At 42.6% G+C, this 24,552-nt stretch overlaps 1 protein-coding gene across 3 annotated transcripts in view; it reads left to right on the top strand.

The window, feature by feature from the left end:
* Positions 1-24,552, top strand: part of GXYLT2 (glucoside xylosyltransferase 2) — an 81,650-nt gene that overhangs the window by 21,381 nt on the left and 35,717 nt on the right. For 2 of the 3 annotated variants that reach the window (XM_007984999.3, XM_038003653.2), the window contains exon 3: positions 12,951-13,082. The exons of the other annotated variant lie outside the window; for it this stretch is intronic. In XM_007984999.3, the coding sequence (XP_007983190.1) occupies positions 12,951-13,082 (132 nt within the window). The remainder of the gene's footprint in view (positions 1-12,950; positions 13,083-24,552) is intronic. 3 annotated transcript variants of the gene reach the window in all.

The raw sequence follows: 24,552 nt of genomic DNA, 5'->3' as shown, positions 1-24,552 counted from the left end.
CTTGATCTCCTGACTTTGTGATCCGCCTGTCTCGGCCTCCCAAAGTGCTGGGATTACAGGCTTGAGCCACCGCGCCTGGCCCTAATTTTTGTATTTTTAGTAAAGACGGGGTCTCACCATGTTGACCAGGCTGGTCTTGAACTTCTGACCTCAAATGATCCACCTGCCTGTCCCTCCCAAAGTGCTGGGATTACAGGCATGAGCCACTGCGCCTGGCGGTTGTTTTTTTTTTCCATATACAGTTGTGTATCTGTAGGTTTGTACATATAGATATGCATATGTGTAATTACATACGTATGTATGTATCCTGATTAAATTGTATTTCTTTTACAAAATCAGGATTATACTGTGTATATTGTTGTGGAACTTGCTTTTCTGCACTGAAAACTGTATCATCAGCATTGCTCCCAGTCAGTACTCCTACATTCTTACCTCATTCTTTTTGGTGACTACATACTATTTTATTACGGGGCTATGTCCTCATTTATTTGACTATTCCCATACTGAAGAATAGGTAATGAGTTTTTCCAGTACACAAGAAGAGCTTTGGAAAGGTCTCTTCCCCCAGGGTAGGTACACACATGACCTTTGCAGATCAGGCTTTGTTTTCCTTGAGACTTTTCTCTTGCAGTTCGTTCTCAAATGGTGGCAGAGCGAGAAGCTGGTTTGCTTTGTGTCTACCGACTTGAGTCAACAGTGCTGTATGCTGTCACCAGGCTAGCTGCACTAATGAGAAATGCCCAATAAAAGCATGTTGGGCAGAGAAAGGCTAATAATAGAAAGATGGAAAATGTGTTATGTTTGAGTAGGAAAAAAAAATCACCTTGACATCTTTACCAAGAGAAACCATGGAGGAAATAGTCTGGGGGCTTTGGAATTGATTGGAAAATGCCTTGTAAAGGCATTTCAGGGGAATCAGGAATCAGGGGAAGGGTGAAGGAAAAAGGCTGCAACTCTATACAGTTAGCTCAGAGGCTGAAGTGTAAGGGAAATGATAATGACAGTATATAGCATTTGTTAAGGGCTTATGATTTATGAGGTCATCTCATTTAATCCTCATAATCTTCAAAGGTAACCTTTGAAGAAGGTAATTATTATATCCCAGTTTTACAGACTGAGATCATTGAGCTTAGAGAATTTTAGCGATTTGCTCATCAGGGTTCAGGTCAAGTTTATTGGCTCAACCTTCCATGGAATTAATCGATATACCATACCACCTCCTAAACTAGTAGATAGAAGACTCAAATTCAGAACTCACCTCTAGTATGTACTTGCTATATGACCTTGGGTTAGTCTTTTGGCCTTTTTGAGCCTCAGTTCCCCATCTGCAACTTGAGGCTAGCCGGTTTGCTAAAAGAGATGGTAGATCTGTAATCTGGATAGGTCAGGTCAGGCTTCAGTAACAACTCCCCCAAAACTCAGATACTTTTCTTGTGCCTGCAGCTTGTCTCCCAGGGGGCAGAGCCTCCATTCTGCACAGCCTCAGGTTTGGGATGGAAGTAGGCTGAGGCTATTCATGTGTTAGCTACACTTACCAGAGCATTTGACATCGTTCATGGGATGCTATGGCAGGAAAGAGACTAGAGTCATAACCCCACCTTTCATTCCCTCAGTGTGGCAGTGACACAGGTCTTTCCATGCATGTTTAACTTGCTAGTAGTCACAAGCCCATCCAATTGTGGGGGGCTGAGAAGTGCTCTATGTGGCGGAACGAAGGGAAGCTGGCTATGCACAAACACTACTCATGTCTTGTACAATATCCATCTACCAAGTACTTAGTGAGTACCTGCTGCATGCTAAAAAGCAAGGATGTAGGGACGGAGCAGAACAAAATACAGACTTGGACTTTAAAAGAGGAAGGGAAGGGCCGGGTGTGGTGGCTCACACCTGTAATCCCAGCACTTTGGAAAGCTGAGGCGGGCGGATCACCTGAGGTCAGGAGTTCAAGACCAGCCTGGTCAACATGGCAAAACCCTGTCTCTACTAAAAATACAAAAATTAGCTGGCGTGGCGGAGTGTGCCTGCAGTCCCAGCTACTCGGGAGGTTGAGTCAGGAGAATTGCTCGAACCTGGGAGGCGGAGTTGCAGTGAGCTGAGATTGTGTCATTGCACTCTAGCCTGGGCGACAGAGAAAGACTCTGTCTCAAAAAACAAACAAACAAACAAACAAACAAAAAAGGGAAGGGAAGGAAGATGTGTACATGTAACCATATCTGTTTAGCAGGTTGTACTTTCCAAGGAGGCCCCCAGTGGTCCCACCTTCTGTTATTCACACGCTGGTATACTTCCCTCCTACACTGTCCCAGGGTCCTCTGTGTGACTAATAGGACAGGGCAGAAGGGATGGTATGTCACTTCTGAGATTGGGTTACAAAAGGCACTTCACCTTCCATCTTGGATCAGTGGGGCTGGGGGAAACCAGCTACCGTGTCAGAGTAGCCCTCTGGAGAGGCCTGCGTGGCCTCTGCATGGAACAGAGGCCCCTTGCCAACACTTGTATATGAGCTGGAAGGAAGATCCTCCAGCCCCTTCAAGCCTTCAGATGACCATAACCCTGTAATCTCATGAGAGGCCCTGAGACAGAACACCCCAGCTCGTACATTCTCAACCCTAAGAAACTATGTAAAATCATACATGTTTGTGGTTTTATTTTATTTACTTTTTATTTTTTTGAGACAGGGTCTCACTCAGTTGCCCAGTGCAGTGGCACAGTCATAGCTCACTGCATCCTTGAACACCTAGACTCAAGCAATCCTCCTGCCTCAGCATCCTCTCCATGCCTGGCTAATAAAAATATATATTATATATATTCAAATATATATAATATATAAGTTGTGTGTGTGTGTATATATATAATTTTTTTTTTTTTTTTGAGACAGCATCTCGCTCTGTCGCCTAGGCTGGAGTGCAGTGGCATGATCTTAGCTCACGGCATTCTCTGCCTCCTGGATTCAAGAAATTCTCCTGCCTCAGCCTCTCAAGTAGCTGGGACTACAAGCCACGCCACCACTTCCAGCTAATTTTTGTATTTTTAGTAGAGACAGGGTTTCGTCACATTGGCCAGGCTGGTCTTGAACTCCTGACCTCAAGTGTTCTACCTGCCTCAGACTCTCAAAGTGCTGGGATTACAGGCATGAGTCACTCTGCCCAGCACTAGCTAATATTTTATTTTTTGTAGAAATGGGGTCTCCCTGTGTTGCCCAGGCTGGTTTTGAAATCTGGGCTCAAGTGATCCTCCTGCCTTGGCCTCCCAAAGTACTGGGATTATAGGCACATGCCACCACGCCTGGCCTGTTTGGCTACTAAGTTTTGGGGTAATTTGTTGTAAGGCAACAGTTAATATATTACATATATATACACATACACATGTACATACATACACAAACATGTATGTATGTATGAAATACATTATGCCAAATGTAATGCTATGTGACATAAAAAGGATAAAAAGCCAGGCAGAAGTGCCTGGCTCTTTGTAAGGATGCCTGCCCCTGAAAAGAACTGAAGCCTCCAGCCAACAGCCAACCCCAAAGTCTAGACATGTGAGTGAATCAGCTTTCAGAAGATTCCAGCCACCAGCCTTCAAGGCTTCCAGCTGAGGCCCCAGACACTGTGGAGCAGAGTCAACCTGTCCCCTCCTCTGCGTTGTCTGAATTCCTGATCCATGAAATCTATAAGCATAATAAATGATTGTTTTATACCACTAAGTTTTGGGCTCATTTTTTATGAGCTGTAGGAACTGGAACATTATAAATTAAGAGCTAAATTGTATGGAAAAATTACTTGTGAAGTTGTGCTAGGGGTTGAATTTTTCTGATGACTGTATCCCTTTGATAGTTCATTTCCCCATGTTTTTATTAAACCAGTGAAGCTCATCTAATGAAGGAAATTATGACAGGGTGTTAAAAACTAGGCAGGGGACAGGCATGATGACTCACGCCTGTAATCCCAGCACTTTGGGAGGCCAAGGCCAGTGGATCACCTGAGGTCCAGAGTTCGAGACCAGCCTGGCCAATGTGGCAAAACCCCATCTCTACTAAAAATACAAAAATTAGCCAGGCATGGTGGCATGTGCCTGTAGTCCCAGCTTCAGGAGAGTCTGGGGCATGAGAATCACTTGAACCTGGGAGGCGGAGGTTGCAGTGAGCCAAGATTATGCCACTGTACTCCAGCCTGGGTGACAGTGCAAGACTCTGTCTCAAAAAAAAATAATAATAATAATAAAAATAAGTTTTTAAAAAACTAGGTAGGCGTATACTACCGTCACTTTCTTGTCCATGCAGGGATTATGTTGCCAGTTTAGGTGCATACTGCCTTTGCCCTTATGTAAGCCATAGACTTTCTCTCAGCTTCAGTTTGTCATCTGGGTTATGGGGCAAATGATACCCTGCTTGTGGTGGTGAGGCCGAATCAGATAAAGTATTTTTTTTTATCCCACAAAGATTCTCTGAAACATCTCCTATATGTTGGGCACTCTGTTAGGTCTAAAGAAATAGAACAGCAGTTTTGGTTCCTGCCAAGCCACTGGCACATGCTGAGGGGGTGGGCTGTCACCCTTCTCCAGGACATTGTGGGCAACCCAGGGTTTTTTGGGGATAACTTCTGGGAAGCTCAGGGCCACCTATTTTTTACCTCAGGGTGAAAACAAAACAAAATGCCAGTTACCGTCATGATTCCTCCGAAGGCTGCAGTATGGGCGAGTTCTTCTGTATCTAATTAGACTTTTTAAAGTTGCATATGTACAGGATGTCTGGTGGTATTTGCCATCTACATGGTAGATACTTCATATTTTAAAGTTTCATGTATTTTCGTCATCTCCCAACAGAGAAGTGGGAGATGCCAGCTAGTTGGTTTCTTAGCCTTTTCTGGCAACTCGGGATCAGGCATGTGGTTGAGATTCGGCTAAACTATACTCCTGCCCAACTCAGAATCAGGAAGTAGTGGGTCACACAAATAAGGAGGCTACCAATCCATTCTGGTCATAGGGGCAGCCAGTATATATTTGTATATGTGTGTGTGTGTGTGTATATATATGCATGTGTGTGTGTGCGCGCATGTACGTGCATGTGTATATGTGCATATGGGTGCACATGTGCGTGTGTGTGAGGGGCTGGCGAGAAGAGGGCTGCCATGGGAAGAATTGTCATCAGGAGGTTTCAGTGCCTGGCGTCAGAGGGGCAAACTGTGGCACTTGTGGTGATAGTAGCTGGGGTTTCCTTACCAGACTGGCTTGACTAACAGATGGAAAAGACACAGATGCCGTAGAGCCTGGGTCTGGCTGAAGCTGGATCAGGGCATGGCCCCTGAGTCTGGTTCTCCAGCCCTCCCACTGGTCTTCTGAGCTACCTAATATCCTTTCATTACTTTCTTTTTGGCTTAAAGAACCTGAATTGAACCAGACGTGGTGGCTCACACCTGTAATCCCAACACTTTGGGAGGCCAAGGCGAGCTAAGGTCAGAAGTTTGAGACCAGCCTGGCCAACATGGTGAAACCCCGTTTCTACTAAAAATACAAAAATTAGCTGGGCATGGTGGCACACACCTGTAATCCCAGCTACTTAGGAGGCTGAGGCACGAGAATCGCTTGATCCTGGGAGTGGAGGTTGCATGAGCCGAGATGGCACCACTGCACTCCAGCCTGGGCAACAGGGTGAGACTCCATCTCAAAAAGAGCCTGAATTGATTTTATTGTGCGCAACCTAGCATCCTGAGAGTACCACAAAGTAACTAAAACGTGGTGAGGAGATGTTTTTTTTTGTTGTTTTGTGTTTTTGTTTTTCCTTTAAAGAAAGAAAAAAAAAGCACCAAAGGGCTGCTTTTAAGTAGTACCATATGCTTTTAGAGGACAGGGACCATGCCTCTTCATTATTCATTTCCTTTTTCTTTTGAGGATTTAGGAAAAATAGCCCAGAGAAAGAGATGATAAGGTATTCTTCAGTAGTTTAAAGACATATGCAATTGGAATTAGATTTCTTCCGTGTTGCTCTGTAGGACAAAACGAGGCGTGATGTGGAGGAGGTCTCAGGCAGCTGGTTCTGATTCCATGCAAGGAGCTCTTTTTAAAGGTATTGGGGGAGCTGGGCACGGTGGCTCATGCCTGTAATCCCAACACTTTGGGAGGCCAAGGTGGGCAGATCACCTGAGGTCGGGAGTTCGAGACCAGTCTGGCCAACATGGTGAAACCCCGTCTCTACCAAAAATACAAAAATTAGCCCGTGTGGTGGCACGCACCTGTAATCCCAGCTATTCAGGAGGCTGATGCAGGAGAATTGCTTGAACCTGGGAGGCAGAGGTTGCAGTGAGCCAAGATCGCCCCACTGCACTCCAGTCTGGGTGACAGAGGGAGATCCTGTCTCAAAAAAAAAAAAAAAAAAAAAAAGAGGTATTGGGTTTCTCATTACTAGAGGAGCAAGCTGAGGCTGGCCCAGCACTTTCAGGGACGTCCATGGAGGACTTGGGAAAGGTAAGGGCTGCACTTCACTGTCACTGTGTGGTCGTTGTTGTCTTACCTTCGTGGTCATTATTAGAGGTTTCCTCCTTTTAGATGCATGGTCATTTGGCACCTCCCTGACTCCTCTGAAGTTGGGTGTGATTGTGTGATTTGCTTTGGCCAATGAACGTGGGTGACAGTGATGAGTGTCACTTTTAACATAAAATATGTCACTTCCTGGTGGAAACTTAAGATCTAGTGTGTGTTTTGCCACACTTCCTTCTCTTGCATCTGCGTTCACTGATGTGAGTTGAGATGGAGCCTCCATGAGTTTGGCCCCTGAGCGAGAATACTGAGCACAGCCCCTTGCCAGTCTGAAGATGTAGCAGGAGCAAGAAATAAACTTTAGGAAAAGAAAAGAAAAGAAAAACACCTTAAAATAAACTTTTTTGGGGTAGGGGGAGAGATGGGGTCTTGCTGTACTGCCCAGGCTGGTCCCAAACTCCTGGTCTCAAGTGATCCTCCAATCTTGATCTCTCCAAGTGTTGAGTTTATAGGTATGAGCCACAACACCTGGCCATAAATTCTTGATAGCCCTAGTTTATCCTGACTGATGCAACTGAGTTTGTTTTTTTGTTCATTTGTTTTTGTTTTTGTTTTTGAGATGGAGTCTCACTCTGTTGCCCAGACTGGAGTGCAGTGGCATGATCTCCACTCACTGCAACCTCTGCCTCCTGGGTTCGAGTGCTTCTTGTGCCTCAGCCACCCGAATAGCTGGGATTACAGGCATGCACTACCACACCCAGCTAATTTTGTGTTTTTTAGTAGAGGTGGGAGTTTCACCATATTGGCCAGGCTGGTCTTGAACTCCTGACCTCAGGTGATCCGCCTACCTCGGCCTCCCAAATTTTGGGATTACAGACATGAGCCACCTTGCCCAGCCGCAATTGAGTTTTAATGGCATCATCGTATCTAGTGTGTTATTGTAAGCCAGCCAAACCCCTGTGAAAGCAATGTAATGGATTTGAGATCCTAAAAGTCTTCTGTTCCGTAACATTTGTAGATGCTCAAAAATATTTTTTTATAACTTCAAAAGAATGAATGAACCTGCAAGAAAGGAGGAGTTACCTACTGAGGTAAAGGATGAGGTGGGCGGTTAGATTGACAAAGGTAGTCAAACCTTTCTGAAGAGAGGATGCTAACAATCAGAGTGGTGAGGATTTTTTTGTTTTTGTTTTTGTTTTTGTTTCTTTGAGACAGGGTCTCACATTGTCATCCAGGTTGGAGTGCAGTGGCGCCATCACAGCTCACTGCAGCCCCAGCCTCCCAGACTGTTAGAGGATGCAGAGAGCCAAGGGAGCCACTGGACCATGTGAATTTCCCATTCTTTTTTGAGGGCTGATTTTGGGCTGTCGTGCAGTGGTACATTGGTACTGGTATTTATACCCAGTATTTGTGCCATTGTTCATTCTGACTGGTCAGTACTGTCATACTGAGAGTTTATGCCTAGTGTCAGTTCTAATGGGTCTGTGCGATTATACTGGGTAAATACTAGGTAGTGCCTGGTGTGGGTTCTAATTGGTCAGTGCCCTTCATATATCAAATGTCAAATACTTTTTCTGTCACTCCTTTCCTCATTCAGAATGTTAAAGTGTTTCCAATGATGTATTTTTAAAAATGTTTATATCCCAGCCTGGGCAACATGGCAAAACCTTGTCTCAATAAAAAATAGAAAAATTAGCCAGGCATGATGGCGTGCACCTGTGGTCCCAGCTACTTGGGAGGCTGAGGTGGGAGGATTACCTGAGCCCAGGGAGGTCAAGGCTGCAGTGAGCCTTGATCATGCCACCGTACTCCAGCCTGGGCAACAGAGTGAGGCCCCATCTCAAAAAAAAAAAAAAAAAAAAGTTTATGTGTCTATATAAACAATATATGTACATGGTAAACACCAGTAAATTCATAAATAATAAATGGAAAAAACCCCATTACACTAATGCTCAGGGAGAACAGTTTTGGTGTATATATATAATACTTATTTCCATTCCTTTTCTTTTCATATCACCATCAGAAATGGGATCTCTTTTATATCACTGAAGCTTATATTACTGAGTTTCCTCTAAAGTGAGATGACCAGTGTTTCCTGGAAAACAGCAGACAGTAACTATTTTAGGCTTTGCAGGCTGTATGGTCTCTATCCCAACTACTCAATGTGCTATTTAGAGCATAAGCAGCCACAAACAATATATAAACAAATGGGTGTGGCTGTGTTCTGGTAACATTTTACTTATGGGCACTGAGATTTGAATTTCATATAATTGTCACAAAATATTATTCTTGTTTTGATTTTTTAAAACTATTTAAGAATGCCAAACCATTCTTGGCATGGCTTGTGTACTCTTTGTGGCAGGCTAGATTTGGCTCTGGTACTACCATAATTTGCTGACCCCAGTTCTGTGATATTGTCACTAATGACTACATTGTATTCTGTTATATAGACAGACCCTGGAGCTTATTTAACCAATCTCTTCTTTAGATTGTTTCTAATTTATCATTGTTACAAACAACACTAAAACAAACAACCTTGTAATAAATAAGTGTCCATTTTTGAAATTTTTCCTTAGGAATAATTCCTAGAATTGTTGTAAAAATGGGAAGGCATTAACTCAAAATTAAGAAGGGCCAGCCACGGTGGCTCATGCGTGTAATCCTAGCACTTTGGGAGGATGAGGTGGGCAGATTGCCTGAGCTCAGGAGTTTGAGACCAGTCTGGGAAACATGGCGAAACCCCCATCTCTACCGAAAATACAAAAAAAATTAGCTGGGCATAGTGGTGCATGCCTGTAATCCCAGCTACTCGGGAGGCCAAGGCACGAGAATTGCTTGAAACCGGGAGGCAGAGAGTGCAGTGAGCTGAGATCATGCCACTGCACTCCAACTTGGTCGACAAAGCAAGGCTCTGTCTCAAAAAAAAAAAAAAAAAAAAAAATACACAGATTGCAAAAAAGCATATGAAAAGATGTTCAGTGTCATATGTGATTTGAGCATTTGTAACTTAAGGTAACAATGAGACACCACTACACACCTATTTGAATGGCTAAAATCTAGAACCCTGACAACACCAAATGCTGGTGAGGATGTGGAGCAATAGGAACTCTCATTCATTGCTGATAAGAATGCAAAATCATGCAGCCACTTTGGAAGATGGTTTGGCAGTTTCTTAGAAAGCTGAATATAGGCTTACCATACAATCCAGGAATTGACCTTGTTAAGTATTTACCCAAATGAGTTGAAAACTTATGTCCACACAAAAACCTGTACACAGATGTTTGTAGCAGCTATATTCACAATTTCCCAAAACTGGAAGCAACCAAGATATCCTTCAGTAGGTAAATGGATAAACAAACTGTGATAGATTCATACCATAGCATACAGTATTATCATTTTTTTATTATTATTATTTTTGAGACGGAGTCTCGCTCTGTCACCCAGGCTGGAGTGCAGTGGCATGATCTCTGCTCACTGCAAGTTCCACCTCCTGGGTTCATGCCATTCTCCTGCCTCAGCCTCCCAAGCAGCTGGGACTACAGACACCCGCTACCACGCTCAGCTAATTTTTTTGAGCATACAGTATTATTAAATGATAAATTAAAAAATGAGCTATCAAGCCACAAAAAGACATGTAGGAGACCTAAATGCATATTGCTAAATGAAAGAAGCCAGTCTGAAAAGGCAATGTACTATGTGATTCTAACTATATCACATTCTGGAAAAGTTAACATGAAGAGCCTGTAAAAAGATCAGTATTTGGCCAGGCACGGTGGCTCACACCTATAATGCCAGCACTTTGGGAGGCCAAGGCATGTGGATCATCTGAGGTCAGGAGTTCGAGACCAACCTGACCAACATAGTAAAACCCTGTCTCTACTAAAAATACAAAAAGTAGCTGGGTCGTAGTGGCAGTCACCTGTAATTCCAGCTACTCAGGAGGCTGAAGCAGGAGAATTGCTGGAACTTGGGACACAGAGGTTGCAGTGAGCTGAGATTGCACCATTGCATTCCAGTCTGGGCAACAGAGTGAGACTCTGTTTCCAAAAAAAAAAAAAAGAAGAAGAAGAAGAAATTCAGGTGAGAGAGGGCAGGAATCTTGAAAAGTTGGAGCAGAGAGGATTTTTAGGGTAGTGACACTATTCTGTATGATACTGTAATGATAGATATATGATGTGCATTTGCCAAAATCCACAGAAAGAGTGTACAACAGAAAGAAGTAACACTAATGTAAACTGTGGACTTTAGTTAGTAATAGCATATTGATATTGACTTATCAGTTGTAACAAATATACCACATGAATGCAAGATGTAAATAATAGGGGAAAGTGTAGGACAGGGGGAAGAGAGAGGCTATCTGGAAACTGATTTCTGCTCAATTTTTCTTTTTTGTTGTTTGTTTTCATTGTTGTTCTTGTTTTTAAAATTTTTTTTTTCTGTCATCCAGGCTGGTGTGCAGTGGTCCCGTCTTGGCTCACTGCAGCCTCCGCCTTCCGTGTTGATGTGATTCTCCTGCCTCAGCCTCCTGAGTAGCTGGGACTACAGGCATGCCACCACTTCTGGCTAATTTTTGTATTTTTAGTAGAGATGGGGTTTCACCATGTTGGCCATGCTGGTCTCGAACTCCTGACCTCAAGTGATCCACCCGCCTTGGCTTCCCGAAGTCGCAGGATTATAGGCATCAGCCACCACTCCTGGCCTTGTTTTTAATTTTTTTAGAGGCAGGTCTTGCTATATTGCCGTGGCTGGTCTCAAATTCCTGGGCTTAAGCAATCTTCCTGCCTTAGCCTCCCAAAATGTTAGGATTACAGGCGTGAGCCACCAACACCTGGCTGACTTTCTGTAGACATTAAACTGCTCTAAAATCTAAAAGTGTATTTTAAAATTTTTGTTATAAAATTAATATATGCAAAGAAAGTAATATATACTTATTATAAAAGTTCTAAAGAATATGGAAATGTAGCCCGAGGAAACGAAACCACCATCACCAGCTATAGAGGTGCCCACTTTTAATAATTCAGTGCATATCCGTCTAGATTTTTCTCTACATATAAAATGTACATGCATATGTGTGTGTCTATGTGTATGTGTGTGTATATATATATATTTTAGAGTCTCGCTTTGACCCTCAGACTGGAGTGCGGTGGCACGATCTCAACACACTGCAACCTCCACCTCTGCCTCCCAGGTTCAAGTGATTCTCCTGCCTCAGCCTCCTGAAGTAGCTGGGATTACAGGCGCCCACCACCACGCCAGCTAATTTTTGTATTTTTAGTAGAGACGGGATTTTGCCATGTTGGCTAGTCTGGTCTCAAACTCCTGACCTCAAGTGATCCACCCACCTGGGCCTCCCAAAGTGCTGAGATTACAGGTGTGAGCCACTACACCTGGCCTCATGCATTTATTTTTTCCTATAAGACAGAACCATTCATTCAGAAAGCAGTGAAGAAATTTAAAAAAAAAAAAGAACCATATTATAATTTTTTTGCACTTTGCTTTTTCCAAAACCAAACTATATGTTATAACCATTTTCCATGTCAGTACCTATCTACATAACAGAATACAATGCAGTCATTAGTGACAAGGATATAGAACTGAGGTCAGCAAACTACGGGAGTACAAGAGCCAAATCCAGCCTGCCACAAATAACACAAAAGACATCTACTTTATTCTAACTGGACATTATTCTATGTTTATTTTTTAATTTTATTTTATTTTATTTTTTTGAGACACAGTCTCGCTTGGTCACCCAGGCTGGAGTGCAGTGGCAGGATCTCACTGCAACCTCTGCCTCCCTGGTTCAAGCAATTCGAGTGTGTCAGCCTCCCGAGTAGCTGGGACTACAGGCATGTGCCACTGCACCCAGCTAATTTTTGTGTTTTTTTAGCAGGGATGGGGTTTTGCTGTGTTGGCCAGGCTGGTCTTGAACTTCTGGCCTGAAGAGATCCACCCACCTCAGCCTCCCAAAGTGCTGGGATTACAGGCATGAACTACCACCTCTGGTCCCTCTAACTGTACTTTATTATGTAGTTCTATCATACTTAATTGTCCCAATTCCTTATCATTGGACATTTTGATTGTTCCCAAGTTTGCTGGGTTTTTTTCCTCCTTCCAAGCTGCTAAGTTCATAAGTTTTGTTATTACAAACTAGGTTGTGGTGAATGTCCTTGTACCTCCGTCTTTTGGGGTGTTGTTACCAGTTTCCAAGTTGCCCTTTTGGAAGTTTGTTCACATCTATACTCACCTCTGCAGTTTCTCAACACTGTTGCCAACTCTGAATGTTATTTTTAAAAATCTTAGCAATTTTAGTTGGAGCAAATACTCTTTCATTTAGTGAACATTCATAGTGGTGATGAAGTTAGACTTTCTGTGTAAGTTGCCTGAATAATTTCCATTTGACCATCCAGAAGCTTCCCAGGTGTTTTCCCTATTTCCCGGGGCCTAATCACCCTTCCCTTGCTTTCCATGTTTTTCAGTTGCGCCAGTGGCCTGACTCATATACAAAGAAGTTTGAGCACAGAATCTACCCCATCACATTTTCTGTTGGAAACCCTCAGGAGTGGAAGAAATTGTTCAAACCCTGTGCTGCCCAGAGACTCTTTCTTCCGGTAGGAACACCTGTTTTTAATAAGATGTAGCTTGCTCTTGGAAATAAGGTAAAATTAGCTGAGATGTGTGTAGACACATTTAACTTAACGGCTGAAAACGTGTGTCTCTTGGATTCTGGAGCTGATGCTGTAAGTCTGCAGCATGTAGAGAGGATCCCTGTGTTCTGGCGGTTGTCATACTGAAAGACTGAGGGACTGTGAGCATTCATATCCTGTCTTGGATCATTGGTCTTTGTGACTATGGCTCCATCATTTACTGGCCCCTGTGAACCTTGTTAAATCCCCCAACTTCACTAACTTCAGTTTTACCCATAGGCTTGGCACATAGCTGGCCCTCAATAAATATTAGCTTTGATTATTGTTATTTCTCTTATAACAATAACAACTACTAGTTATGGCCGTGCTAGGCTATCATTCCAAAAGGGCCCAGAATTTTGGTTTAGTCTTTTAGTTTAATGAATTTTTAACTTGCATGTTTTTGTTTCCTTTTTTAAAATATTGAGGCCAGCAAGGTGGCTCACACTTATAATCCCAGTACTTTGGGAGGCCAAGGCAGGCTGATGGCTTGAGCACAGGAGCTTGAGACCAGCCTGGGCAACATGGCAAAATCCCATCTCTACAAAAAATACAAAAATTAGGCAGGGGGCGATGGTTCACATTTATAATCCCAGCACTTTGCGATGCCGAGGCGGGTGAATCACCTGAGGTCAGGAGTTCAAGACCAGCCTGGCCAACATGGTGAAACCCTGTCTCTACTAAAAATACAAAAATTAGCCAGGCGTGGTAGTGTGTGCCTGTAATCCCAGCTACTCAGGAAGCTGAGGCAAGAGAATCGCTTGAACCCAGGAGTCAGAGGTTACAGTGAGCCAAGATCATGCCACTGCACTCCAGGCTGGGCAACAAGAGTGAAACTCCATCTCAGAAAAAAAAAAAAAAAATTAGCTGGGCATGGTGGCGCATGCCTGTAGTCCCAGTTACTTGGGAGGCTGAGGTGGGAGGATCATCTGAGCTCAAGAGGTTGAGGCTGCAGTGAGCCATGATCGCACCATCACACTCCAGCCTACGTGACAGAGTGAGACCCTGTCTCAAAAAAGTAAATAAATAAATACAATTTTAAAAATCAAATAATAAAAATAAAATATTAAGTAGAAAAAAGATATATCAAAAGTGAGAATAATATTATGCAGGGATGGAAACTTTGAACTGTCAGTTGCTGCTCTAAATTTTGTGAGGGATTCGTGCCTTCCATAGATATTTGTTGAGTGCCGATTAGGGTGCTGGGCCCTGGCTCAGTGATGGTGACATGGTAATAAGACAGCCGTGATCCTGTTTCCTTGGAGCTTGAGTCTAGTAGGGCCTTGAACAAACAATTAGAAGTATGACCAGTACTAAGAGGAGATAGTCTCATGGATGTATGTAACATGGGGTTCCATCCTAGTCTGAGAGAGATCATAGAAGGTTCTCTTGAGGCAGTGGCATATCTTTTTTTGTAGAGATGGGGTCTTGCTATATTGCTCAGGCTGATCTTGAACTCCTACGCTTAAGTGATCCTCTTGCCTTGGCCTCCTAACCATGCCTGCCCAGCAGTGGCATTTATGCAGAGACATGAATAAAGGAGAAGTAAGGGTTACTAGGTGACAAGGGCCTTGGGGGTCATGAGAGAAAAGAGGGTTCCAGGCAGATGGAACAGTATATACAAAGGCCCTAAGGTGGGAAGGGCCATGTTTAAGAAAATAAAAGAACGTCATAGTAACCAAAAAACAGAAGGTGAGATGAGAGTGAAGCAGTCACTAGAGACTGGAGCTTGCAGATCAGCAAGCCATCTTTGTCTTTTTTTTTTTTTTTTTAGAGATAAGGTCACTCTCTGTTGCCCCTGTTGGAGTGCAGTGGTGCATTCATGGCTCACTGCAGCCTCCAACTCCCAGGCTCAAGTGATCCTCCCACCTGAGCCTCACAAGTAGCTGGGACTACAGGTGTGAGCCACTGTGCCTAGCTAATTTTTTTATTTTTTGTAGAGATGATGTCTTGCTATGTTGCCAGCCTGGTCACATACTCCTGGGCTCAAGCGGTCCTCCCACCTTGACCTCCCACAGTGCTGGAATTACAGACGTGAGCCACAGCACCCAGCCCAGTCTTTTTCTTAAGGGCAGTGGGAAGCCATTGGATGATTTTTTGCAGCAAGTGGCATGTTCTAACTTGCGTTTTAAAGAAGACACTCTGGTTTATGGCAGCGTGGACAGGGTTGGTGAAGCCAGTTCACTAACTTGGCTTGGGCTTTGATGGTTGCCTTAGAGATGGATAACGGACCTGCCTGAAACAGAATTGACCAACCTTCCTGATTGGCTTGTTGTAAGAGTTGAAGGGGAAGTGATATGAAAAGGATTTTACCAGGTTTTTTTTTTTTAACCTGAACAACTGTTAAGGTTGATCCTTTTGAAATTGCCAATATTCAACCATTAATGACCTACAAAAAAGGCAATTTCTTATGGCTCAACCTAAGAAATAAATGGCAGGATCATTTAGGGATAAGCATTTTTGGTAAATGGGTCAAATGAGTTTAATTTGGGACATATTTTGATTTTGAGGTGCCTGAGGATACTCAAGCAGAAGGAATCTTCACATCTATCGGTCTGGAAACCCTAACTGGGGAGTAGCACTTTTAGCATTTCCTACACAGAGACCTGTGAGCAGAATAAACCCTGGATGAATTGTTGGCAGCAATCAGCTGCCCAAGCTCACTTGCTCATTACGTCATCTATTTTTCTTTTCTTTTCTTTCCTTTTTTTTTTTTTTTTTTTTTTTTGAGACGGAGTCTCACTCTGTCTCCCAGGCTGGAGTGCAATGGCACAATCTTAGCTCACTGCAACCTCCGCCTCCTGGGTTCAAGCAATTCTCCTGCCTCAACCCCCCAAGTAGCTGGGATTTCGGTGCATACCACCATGACCCGCTAATTTTTGTATTTTTAGTAGAGACAGGGTTTCACCATGTTGGTCAGGCTGATCTTGAACTCCTGACCTCAGGTGTTCTGCCCATCTTGGCCTCCCAAAGTGCTGGGATTACAGGCATGAGCCGCTGCGCCTGGCCACATCTCCTGTTCTTCACATGTCACAGACTTTTATACATATGGTGAGATAGGATTACTCACATAAAAACTGGGGTAGGAAAAGACTCCCTCCAATGGACACGAAAATCTCTAGGTTGGTGATATAAAAACTGATTACTCTTTGAGGTGAGAGAAAATGTTAGGTTTCTGTTTCTTGTCTCCATTTTTGCAAAAAATAAGTATTAGAAAACCAAAGGTAATGTTGGGAAATGGTCTTCCCATTCTATCCAAAATATTAGCTACCCAGTGCGACTACATTTGAATTTTTGTTGACCTTGAATTGTGACTTTATTACCATTATTAAAAAAGACAAATTCATCACCTAATGGCTTTAATTCTTTCCCAGCTAAGTAAGTGCTTGGTTTTGAATGACAAATGGGTGCTGGCTTTCCTTATCTGCTTCTGATAATGGAAACGAGCCCTCTTTAAAAATAATAAAGAGAGATTGTGGTTGACAGGACATTTACCTTTTCCTAGTTGTATATCACAACAGCAGATTATGAATGTGGCATTTTTGGGCATCAGTGAGATGTATTGATCTTGAGCGTAATTTGAAATAAAGTCTAGGTCGTGTTTTCCTTGGAATTCATCTCTACAAAAGCATATCGGGTGTGCTGCCTCAGGAGCACAGAGAAAATGGAGATCCTAAAGTGCAAACATTCTATCAGGTAGTCAGTTGACTGAGGACCATGGTCCCACCCATTTTCCAAGAGGTTGTCATCTACCCAAAACTGCGGAAGAGACCCTTTCTCAACTAAGATTTTACTGTCTGAATAATATCAGAGCATAAGTCTTTGCCACTCAAACCTATTAGATTCTCAAGTGCAATTAGTGTGATTCAGATCCCACCAATTCAAAATGTATGAACTCCTAGAAATCAGTGGACATTGACTCCTCTCCTTCTGTGAATAATGGTCCTGTGGCGTGGGACCATTATGAATGCAAACTGAACTGCAGATGGCTTGATTAAGCATTCTAAAATGCATATTTCTTTCAGGTAATTCAGAAGCTTAAAATATTTAAAACAGTATGCCAATTACAAATAAATCAAATGTGTTCATTAAAATTGATTCTGGAATACTTTTCTCTTTTTTTCTTAGTAAAGGCCAGAAATCCTTTACATCTGTAGGAGTAATTGAGTTGTATGAATTCACATCACCTTTCCCCCAATTAATTGGAAGTAGTGAGATTTTATAATAGATCTGTACATTTTGCTACACGCTGTGCCTGTTTAATTTTGAAGACTTCTCTCCTTAATAACTGTGGTCCTCTGGGAATCCTAGAGATAGGTAAAACATGACAAACATCACTGGATTGCAGAACCATTAGAGACATTATTTGTCAGTGGCACCCAATATGGTAATTTGAGGTAGGGTAAGGTTCTATCCATACCTTACCCAGGGAGAAATGTTTTTGTTTTTGTTTTTACCAAGTTTTAATAAGCTCCAAGCTTATAATAATGTCTGATGTCTTTTTTTGCTCCCAACATTCACCATAGATATCTATATTTAAGGAAGGAGTTAGAGAGGGTCTCACTCTGTTGAGTGCAGTGATGCAATCATGGATCACTGCAGTGTCAACCTCCCAGGCTCAAGTGATCCTCCCACCTAAGCCTCCTGAGTAGCTGGGACCACAGATACACACCACCATGCCCAGCTAATTTTTAAAATTTTTGTAGAGACAAGAGTCTCACCATGTTGCCCAGGCTGGTCTCAAACTCCTGGGCTCAAGCTATCCTCCTTCCTAGGCCTCCTAAAGTACTCCGATTACAGGTGTGAGCCACTGTGCCTGGTCAAATTAATTGCGGCTTCAGCCAGGCTTGGTGGCTCACACCTGTAATCCCAGCATTTTGGGAGGCCGAGGTGGGCAGATCACAAGGTCAGGAGTTCAAGACCAGCCTGGCCAACATGGTGAAACCCTGTCTCTACTAAACATACAAAAATTAGCTGGGTGTAGTGGTGGGCACCTGTAATCCCAGCTGCTCAGGAGGCTGAGGCAGGAGAATCATTTGAACCTAGTAGGCGGAAGTTGCAGTGAGCCAAGATCGTGCCATTGCATTCCAGCCTGGGTGACAGGGCAACACTCCCTCTCAAAAAAAAAAAAAAAAGTGCTGGGATTACAGGTGTGAGCCACCGCACCTGGCCAAATTAGTTATAGCTTTAACCTGTAAATGTATTCTTAAAGTTTTCTTACTCCATATTTCCAAGACACTTGTCCCACTCCTTAATATTTCAAAGGACTACCATGCGAAATAAAGATAAATCTTAGATTATCTAGCTTTTAGATACTGTAGTGAAAGCAACAACGTATAATCTTCTCTTTTCCACTTAGGGCTTGTTAAAGAGACCCATAACTGGTTCCAATGTTTTGAAATCTGCATGCTTAGCAATGATGTCTTCATGAGTTAGCTATAGGCTAATGGAAAAGGGAGGCTTATCATACTTTTTAGAACTTTTTATAATTAAGGTCAGACCTTTATATTATTAATAATATTACATCTCAGTATTTGCAATTAACATTGAGACATCCTTGCAACAAATCCTTTGGATATTAACAAATATTGACACACATATAGGAATATATTAAAAATCCTTATTAAGGGGAACATCAATTAGAATCACCATAAATGATGTTTATACATTTCATCAAGCACCAAGAGGCCATAAATTATTTGGATGAGATTAGCTACCTAAGTGATTACATGAAATGACCCTAGATACCAATTTTGTTGAACAAGCTTTCCACAGTACTTACCATTTACTCATACACTATTAAAAGTTTGATATTCAGGATATTAGCTACAACTCTTGGTTATATGTGAGAGAAACTCAACTCCAACTAGCAAAGAAGGAAATTAATTTATTGGCTTATCTGACTACAAAGTCCACACTGTAGGACTGATTCCAAGCACAGCTAGATCCAGAAGCTCACATAATGTCATCAGGACTCTGTCTCTCTCTTTCAGTCCCTTGCAAGGCTACTCCATAAGCATGATGATTGCCCAAAGCAGCTTGAAATCCAAATTCTAGCAGCTTAGCAACTACGGCAGAAAAAGAGCATGGCAAGGTAGCAACTTCCAAAATGGTGGCATTAGGAGCCCTGTGGTGGCCGGGTGCGGTGGCTCACGCCTGTAATCCCAGGACTTTGGGAGGCCGTGGTGGGCGGATCACAAGGTCAGGAGATCGAGACCATCCTGGCTAACACGGTGAAACCCCGTCTCTACTAAAAAAAATACAAAAAAATTAGCTGGGCATGGTGGCAGGCGCCTGTAGTTCCAGCTACTCAGGAGGCTGAGGCAGGAGAATGGCGTGAACCTGGGAGGTGGAGCTTGCAGTGAACAGAGACCGTGCGCCACTGCACTCCAGCCTGAGCAACAGAGCGAGACTCTGTCTCAAAAAAAAAAAGGAGCCCTGTGAAATTGCTCCCCAGTGAAACAAGCATAACTTGTGAAAATTATTTTTAAAATAACTATCTAAATACTTTGGAAATTGTCCTAAGGACCTAGGCAAATGAAGGAACATTTATTCAAGAAAATCTACTAAAACTTGGTAAGAAGAGTGAGAATCTGTGACATTTGAACCACAGTCTCCCTCCTTCGCCCTTCCAGTTCAGTGTGATAAAAATTCACCTTCAGGTAGTTCATTCAAGAACACAGGGATTCCTCTCTGTCTCCAGCTCCCAGTTGAGGAATATGGTATCTCCTTGGGAGACTCAGGCCATCAGCATTTCTAATTGCTACTAGCTAGCTATGTGTTGTAGAGCCTAAATTCCATGGAGGTGTGGCCAGAAGCCAGGGTGCTTCTTAATTAAGAGGAGGTTTGCAGCTTCGTGAGAACAGCAAGCTAAACCATAGGCCAGTTAGTTTATAAGGGAGAGCCAGAGGACAATGCAGGTAAAAAGTGCCCTCCTGGTGTCATAACAGACATCACAGACTGGCAAACATGGTGAAACTCTGTCTCTACTAAAAATAGAAAAATTAGCCAAGCGTGGTGGACTATGCCTGTAGTCCTAGCTACTCAGGAGGCTGAGGCAGGAGAATCACATGAACCCAGGAGGCAGAGGATGTAGTGATTCGAGATCGTGCTGTTGCACTCCAGTCTGGGTAATAGAGTGAGACTCTGTCTCAAAAAAAAAAAAAAAAAAAAAAAAACAAAAACAAATTAACAACATCAAAGAGTCATTAATTCCAGGAAAACAGGAAAATCACTTGTACAGAGAGGGAAAGGATCGCTACTCATTTTGTGGCTTCACTGGAAATAATGTTTGCATGGCCATCATAATACTGTATATTGGTCTAAATGATATTTTGATATAATTGTATTGGGGATGGGAAGGTATATGTGTGCGGTTGGGAATTTGTGTGAAAGAGAGCTAAAACCTATTCTTCCAGCGTAGGAAGTTAATTGATAAGGTATATTATTTAGAGACATGGAGGTATATACCTACAGAATAAATTTAAATTATTGGAATTGGTGTTTTTTTTCTGGGAAGAAAATGTTGGAGAATATGGTGGAGGACATAGAGGAAGGTCCATTTTTACTTCTTTGTCCATATGTCTGCCTACTTATCTATGTATATTATTTACTAAGTTTTGGTTAACTATTTGACTATTCTGAGTTTCCCTTAATTGTGGGGAATAACCCACTAGTGACTCTTGAAACCAGTTTAGTGGATTATTATCAGCTTTTTAAAAAAAACATGGGCCAGGCGCAGTGGCTCAAGCCTGTAATCCCAGCACTTTGGGAGGCCGAGACGGGCGGATCACGAGGTCAGGAGATCAAGACCATTCTGGCTAACACGGTGAAACCCCGTCTCTACTAAAAAATACAAAAAACTAGCCGGGCGTGGTGGCAGGCACCTGTAGTCCCAGCTACTCGGGAGGCTGAGGCAGGAGAATGGCGTGAACCTGGGAGGCAGAGCTTGCAGTGAGCTGAGATCCGGCCACTGCACTGCAGCCCGGGCAACAGAGCGAGACTCCGTCTCAAAAAATAAATAAATAAATAAATAAATAAATAAATAAATAAATACATGAAATAGAATAGAATGAATATGCATTACGCTTAGTAAAAACAAGTATTCTTTTTGACATTTCCATTTTATATATTTATGTATGCATAAACTGGAATTGTGATGAAAATGTATTTTTTACTATGAGGTACAGTTGAAAATAGTTTAAGAAATGCTGCTTTAAAATATGTCTTCAGAGGCTGGGCACAGTGGCTCAAGCCTGTAATCCCAGCACTTTGGGAGGCTGAGAGGGGCGGATCACAAGGTCAGGAGATCGAGACCATCCTGGCTAACACGGTGAAACCCCGTCTCTACTAAAAAAATGCAAAAAACTAGCCAGGTGTGGTGGCGGGTGCCTGTAGTCCCAGCTACTTGGGAGGCTGAGGCAGGAGAATGCCGTAAACCCGGGAGGCAGAGCTTGCAGTGAGCTGAGATCCGGCCACTGCACTCCAGCCTGGGTGACAGAGCGAGACTCCATCTCAAAAAAAAAAAAAAATGTCTTCAGGACATAACACTGAAAAACGAGGAATGTATTGTAGGTGATCAATGACCAGCCAATGCCTACTGCACTTAACCCAGGCTGCGATCTTTAGGTTTATGATTTCATTAACTCTTCCCAACTCTTTGAGGAATATGCTCATTTGCATCCTCTTTACAAATGAGGAAACTGGAATTGAGGAAAATTAAATCATTTTCCTGGGGTAAATCTTGGAGTCTGGATTGAAGCCCAAGATTCTCCTATAGAATAGTCATTCTGCCCTACTTCTTAGAATGTATTAGTGGCAGTGTTTTCTCCTCTACTTGTAGAAGACATTCCTAAAGTGTTCCCAAAATACCTCCGTAGGAAAATTCCCCTGAACCTTCCATTCTTTAACTGTTAAATGGGTAAAGAAAAAAGAAATAGAACATATGTCTTTGCTCAGACTTGCCAGTTTAGTGAGGTGTTTGTATTTATAATTGCTCCCCATCCCCGCTTTAGTTTTCCATATCCTACCATCTTCAAAGTTGGAATACTACACACTTTACTCATTTGTTTTATTTTTCGGCTTTTCTTAGGAGCGTGTAAACCCTCTCAGGGCAAGGATCTTTAATCTTGGCCAGGCATGGTGGCTCATGCCTACAGTCTCAGCATTTCGGGAGGCAGAGGTGGGAGGATTGCTTGAGGCCAGGAGTTGGAGACCGGCCTGGGCAACACAGTGAGATCCTGTCTCCACAAAAAATTAATTAAAAAAAAGAAAAAAATGTAAAAGGTCTTTGATCCTCTGCACCTACAGTAATATCTGGTACATACTAACAGAAGGCACTTTGTAAAACTCTTTGGATGGATGAATGGGTGGAAGGAAAGATGGATGTATAGATGGATAGGGGGATGGACAATGGATGGAAAGACAGACAAATGGATGGATGGTCTTATGAAAAGGGCTTTAACCACTGCTTCAAAAAGTGAGAGAGAGGATTTAAAGATATAATACTTATAAAAGTGCCGAGCCCTGAACCCACTGTCTACTCAGTAAACGTTGGCTCTATTAGAGTCTCAAATGTAAGAAAAGGGAAAAGCTTCTTTGAAAATCAGTCTAATTTCAGTGAAGAGCTACAGTTCCTTGTGATCCAATGATCCTATTTTCAGCAACACATTCTCTGGGGAGGCACCATCTGACTAAGAAACTAGACTCTGCTTTAAATGACAGTTGCCATGGCTAACGGAGTATCTACAGCCAACAAGGAAAGATACTGTGTGCTCGCTGGCTGGGATTGCAACACCTGATAAGAGGAGGAAGCAAGCCAAAAGCAAGCATGGAAGCAGATGGAAGATCTTAGAGAGCCATTATCTCAGAACATGCCGGAGAAACCAGATACTTTCAGTTACGCAAGGCCTGTGGAACACGCCCTGCATGCAGTTCTAACAGTTGGTCACACAGCTGAAATGATGAAATCAAAGACCAAACACCAGTTTAATGAGCCAGAACTTTAGAAGAACCGTCTTGAACAAAGCCGTCATTGATTCGCTCAACTCAGAAGCAATCAGAATCTTGTTTGCAAAGACTAAACTGATCAGAAGAGTCTACTTCATTGATTGGCGCATGCCTGAATGCAGCCATGACATTGGTACACCCTGCTCTTTGTTAGAACGTCACAAAAACGAATATGTAAGTTATATGTAATTCCACAAGGGGGCACAATAGAAACAAAAATAAAAATTGGAAGGCTTTAATTTTCTCCTGTGCCACCCCATTTTAAGGTAATAATTTAACAAAATGAACAATCTTAAAATCTCAGATTAAAACAGTGTGGAACACTGCTTAATTAAGAATGCGTATTTAGTTTTCTACAGACTCCCAATTATATATATATTTTAAAACAGAAAAGAATATGACCAGCCTGGCCGACATGACGAAACCCCATCTCTACTAAAAATACAAAAATTAGCCAGGTGTCGTGGCACCCAGCTACCTGGGAGGCTGAGGCAGGAGAATTGCTTGAACCCAGGAGGCAGAGGTTGCAGTGAGCCGAGATCACACCACTGCACTCCAGCGTGGGCAACAGAGCAAGACTCTGTCCCAACAACAACAACAACAAAAACAACAACAAACAGAAAAGAAAGCATTATATAGCAAGATTATTTTCCAAGTATTCATTATTCTCTCCACTATCTTAAACTAGTTCAAGAATATCGAAGAGGATACTTGGGAATATGCAGCATCAAACAAAATGTTCTTTGTTGTCTGCACACATAAAATTAAAGGGAAGTATCCCAAAGTAGACAATTAGAAAGTATAGCATGTATAGTATGATTCTACTGGTAGTCTTTTCTTTTTTTTTTTTTTTTGACATGGGTCTTAGTGTATTGCCCAGGCTGAAGTGCAGTGGTGCTGTCACGGCTCACTGCAGCCTCAGCCTCCCCAGGCTCAGATGATTCTCTCACCTCAGCCTCCTGAGTAGCTGAGACTACAGGCATGCACCACCATACCCGGCTAATTTTTGTATTTTTTGTAGAAATGAGGTTTCACCATGTTGCCCAGGCTGTTCTTGAACTCCTGCACTCAAGCAATCCACTCCACCTGCCTTGGCCTCCCAGAGTGCTAGGATTACAGACTTGAGCCACTGCACTCAGCCAATATTTTTTAAATGCAAAGAAATGGCCAGGTGCTGTGGCTCACGCCTTTAATCCCAGCTACTTGGGAGGTGGAGGCTGCAATGAGCCATGATTGTGTCACTGTACCTCAGCCTGGGTGACAGAACAAGACCTTATCTCAAAAAAAAAAAAGTAAATAAAATGAAAATGCAAAAATATATGTGTTCGTGTGTGTGTTTGTAAACATTTATACATACAACCATTTATGCAGTAATATTTGTTGAGCC

Source organism: Chlorocebus sabaeus, chromosome 22, assembly GCF_047675955.1.
Source record: "Chlorocebus sabaeus isolate Y175 chromosome 22, mChlSab1.0.hap1, whole genome shotgun sequence".
Taxonomy (NCBI): domain Eukaryota; kingdom Metazoa; phylum Chordata; class Mammalia; order Primates; family Cercopithecidae; genus Chlorocebus; species Chlorocebus sabaeus.
This window is presented reverse-complemented; position numbering and strand designations above follow the sequence as displayed.